The sequence below is a fragment of the Athene cunicularia genome (genome assembly GCF_003259725.1).
Source record: "Athene cunicularia isolate RWA chromosome 24 unlocalized genomic scaffold, athCun1 chr24_part2, whole genome shotgun sequence".
NCBI lineage: Eukaryota > Metazoa > Chordata > Aves > Strigiformes > Strigidae > Athene > Athene cunicularia.
In genome coordinates this window covers 503,676-507,087 of record NW_020799133.1, presented here as the reverse complement: position 1 = coordinate 507,087, position 3,412 = coordinate 503,676, and the positions used below count along the sequence as shown (strand labels likewise).

General features: G+C 52.9%; 1 protein-coding gene and 1 long non-coding RNA gene across 8 annotated transcripts in view; one reads left to right on the top strand and one right to left on the bottom strand.

Annotated features, from left to right (window-relative positions):
* CADM1 (cell adhesion molecule 1) overlaps window positions 1–2,731 on the top strand; it is a 144,037-nt gene extending 141,306 nt beyond the window's left edge. For all 7 annotated transcript variants that reach the window (XM_026863888.1, XM_026863887.1, XM_026863885.1 and 4 more), the window contains 2 exons: window positions 1,937–2,068; window positions 2,477–2,731. In XM_026863888.1, the coding sequence (XP_026719689.1) occupies window positions 1,937–2,068; window positions 2,477–2,595 (251 nt within the window). In that variant the 3' untranslated portion in view covers window positions 2,596–2,731. The remainder of the gene's footprint in view (window positions 1–1,936; window positions 2,069–2,476) is intronic.
* The window catches only part of LOC113488608, a 20,026-nt gene that overhangs the window by 15,281 nt on the left and 1,333 nt on the right, over window positions 1–3,412 (bottom strand). The gene's annotated exons all lie outside the window — the stretch shown is intronic.

Here is a 3,412-nt window from a genome sequence, read left to right as displayed (position 1 = left end):
CTGGTCGGCCCGGCCCGGCGCTGCCATCGGCGAGAGGGATGGGCGGCCGCTTGCCAAAGCACCGGCGCCGGGAAGCGTCCATGATACGGCCCGTTCCTGCTGGAGACGACACAAAATTTCCCTCCCTCCGTCGTGCTCTCGGATTTCTCGGGCACGCTCTTCCCGCAGCGAGCGACGGGGGTGCAGGTGATGCGGCAGCGGATGCTCTCGCTCTGCAGGGGAATGTTTTTGGGCCCCGGTTTGGGGCTGATGGGAGAAGCTGCTGGAAGGGACTCGCCAATGGTGATGCCGAGGGGCCGCTCTGCCTCGTGGCCCTTAACGTGCCCCTCGCCCCAACCGCGTCAGCCCCAGCGCCCACCGCCCGCGCCAGAGCTCCTGCTTTTGGAAGTTACAGGACAAGACACTCAAAAGGGTTTTTTTCTTAAATTGTTTTAATTAAAAGACACTTTATGGTGCTCTCAGTCACGACTTATTTACTTAGGTCCCTCAGTCCTTAATCTTGGAGCAGAATTGGAAATATCGATAGAAAGCGTAAATCCCAGGCTGCTGCTCGCCAGCTTTGTATCAGGTTTCAGCTCAAAAGAGCACCATTACCTTTAGCTGTCACGGATCTGTACGCTTGATCGATAAACTTCAAATATTATTAGAGGTGGAGGCTTCAGAGATTTGCTCTGTTCTTTGGAGGGAGACGGAGATAAATCTTTCTTAAAAATTGACTTGCATTTGCACTCTCAGTCTTCCTGGTAAAATGCATTTCTCTTAGGTGTCTGGGCAACTGCATGCAGGACAGATTTATAGGCCATGTGCTTCTTGTAGTGAAAGATTTAAATGGTAAATCCTTCACATATGACTTCACAAATCATGTAAAGTTAAAAGATTTTTACCGTTTCTGTTGCTGCTGTGCTTAAATTGTAAGGTATGGCCAGTAAATCATTTTAATGGAGGTGTCGCGCTTGACTCAATAAAAAAAAGAGACAATGGTTTAGCTTCTGTTCCAAAATGTTAATGTATTAATCAACGGGAGAATAATTGTTTTTTACTACGTTATAAATCTTGGTTGCCATTAGGATTGCAGTGAGGGTTGATGTAGCTGCGTTCTTAAATTAAAATTGTTTACACTGCTATACATTCATTTTACATGGCCATAGCTCATTCTGGGTTCATTTCGGAGTTGTTCCTCCGCCAAATAAGTCATTCCTCTCCCGGGTGACGGCGTCCTAAGGGAGAGGCGCTTATAAAAGAGAGCTGATGGCATGGTGAGGAGTTAACGAAATGAAATAAAGCAGTTGCAGGCACTGTACAATTATTGCTCGCTCTCTGCTTTTGAAGAGGTTTTTATAGTTTGGGTGAGGAGTTTCGTGTCTCCGGACGTCGTGGACTGCACTGGACGACAAAGGTTGTGGTGAATGATGTCGTCTGGCTGGGCCGGGGGAGCGGGGGGTTGTAAAGGCGTTTGTTGTGCTGGGTTGGGTGGGTTTTGGTCACGTTTTTTGGGCGGGAGCTGAAATGTTTTCAGCAGGGCACGTGTTAAGGACCTGTCTGCAGAGCCAACAATTCCCGTTTTGTACTGCTGGTCCCTGTGCCCCCATCCCCCGGGAGGTTGAAATCTGGGGAGCTTCCTAGGGAAATGTCCCCAGATACATCCCCACCACCAACTCCACCTCTCCTCTCCCTCTCCCAGCTGTCTTCCACGTGCGTAGTCATAGTGCTGCTGCTTGTAGCGGAAAACACCTCGCGAGTCGAGCTGCCAGATCAGTTCGGCTCTGGACAAAGTTCCTCGGCCCGAACTCATCTGTCTCGACAGCTCCGTGCTTTACCCCTCTGCCTTTGGAGAGCACAGGGGTGGCTTTTCCAGGCCCAAGAGCAGCTGCAGCCAGACCCTTCACCAAGCCTCGTAATAAGTCCCGAATTCTTATTCCTCTTCTGATCTCAACAGATTCTCGTGCAGGTGAGGAAGGGGCAATACGGAGCGTGGACCATGCGGTGGTTGGTGGCGTCGTGGCCGTGGTCGTGTTTGCGATGCTTTGCCTGCTCATCATTTTAGGGCGATATTTTGCCAGACATAAAGGTAAGACAAAGACCAAAACCAGAAAATGCGAGGACGTGGCACGCGGGTCCCCTTGCTCGCGGTGCCGTCCTGCCTGATGCGGGGACCCCTCTGCTGCCCTGCAGATTGACTCCCGGAGCCCTTTGGAACGGGGAAGGAGGGAGGCTGGCGCAGGGCACCGATGTTCTGGGCGCCTGGGCCTTGGGACGGGAGGGCGGCAGTTTGTCCCAGACACGGGCTGTCCCCGCCGGGCCACCGCTGCGGCTCGCGGCCGCCTGCCTCCTTGCTGGAGTTACTTGGTCTCGCCCCAGACGGGTATTTTCATGGTTTGCGGGTTTTTTTTCCCCTTTCGCTCGCGGCTTCGTGGCTTGCTCTCAGCACCTCGCAGAGAGCGCTGACGAGTCGCGCAACCTCCCGCTTCCCTTTCAGGTACATACTTCACCCACGAAGCCAAAGGAGCAGATGATGCGGCCGACGCAGACACAGCCATCATCAATGCAGAAGGAGGACAGAACAACTCCGAGGAAAAGAAAGAGTACTTCATCTAGAGCAGCCTTGGTTTCTATGAGGTGTCCAACCGTGGACGGTTACTACTGGCCCTATTTAAACGCTCAAGAGACAGTGATATTGGAAGTTGCAACCAGCTTGTGTCTTTTTTTTTAAAGAAAAAAAAAAAGCAAATGGGTGGAGAGTCGTGAGGCTGGGAGGGTCCGGGATTGCTGTGTAAAAATATTCCTCGTAAAGTACACTCTGCTGTTCGACACCTCAGTTTGTTTGGGTTTTCTTTTTTTGGCCAAGTCCAGCTTGGATTTAGTTTAGTGAAGTCATTTGCAGAAGATTCTGTGCCTTGTTTAATTTCTGTTTGTTCGGGTCGGGGGGAGGCTGGGAAGAAGAGGGGCTTCTGTGCGGTAGTTCCCTTCGGGTTTCTGTGGCTCTTCGTTTCCCCTTTCCTGTTTGTTTCTGGAGTTGCCTGCTGGGACCCCGTGGAGTAGGTGGGTTTCTTTGAGGGTGTTTCTCTTTCTGTTTCTCTTCACCGTTTTCCGTTCAGAACTCGAGCTCATCGGAGAACCAGCACATTTTAGATTCTGTAGTTTGCAGTTCAGTGTGCCCATCTCCCATTCCCTCTTCGTCGTAAAGGCTTGGATAAACAAGCGACGAGACCCCGTGTGTGGCTGCCCGTGTTCAGGTGCTTTCGATGGTGGCGACGAGGAAATCGGCTGGAGCTCGGCAAAGGCGCGGCTCGGCCGCGGGGAAGCGGACGGGGGCTTCTCCCCCCAGGGGGGAGGCCGGGCCTGCCCCCCCCGGGCTCGCGAGGGGCTTCTGCCGTGGCCCATGGCCTTGCCAAGCGCCCGGCTGCGCCCGCCC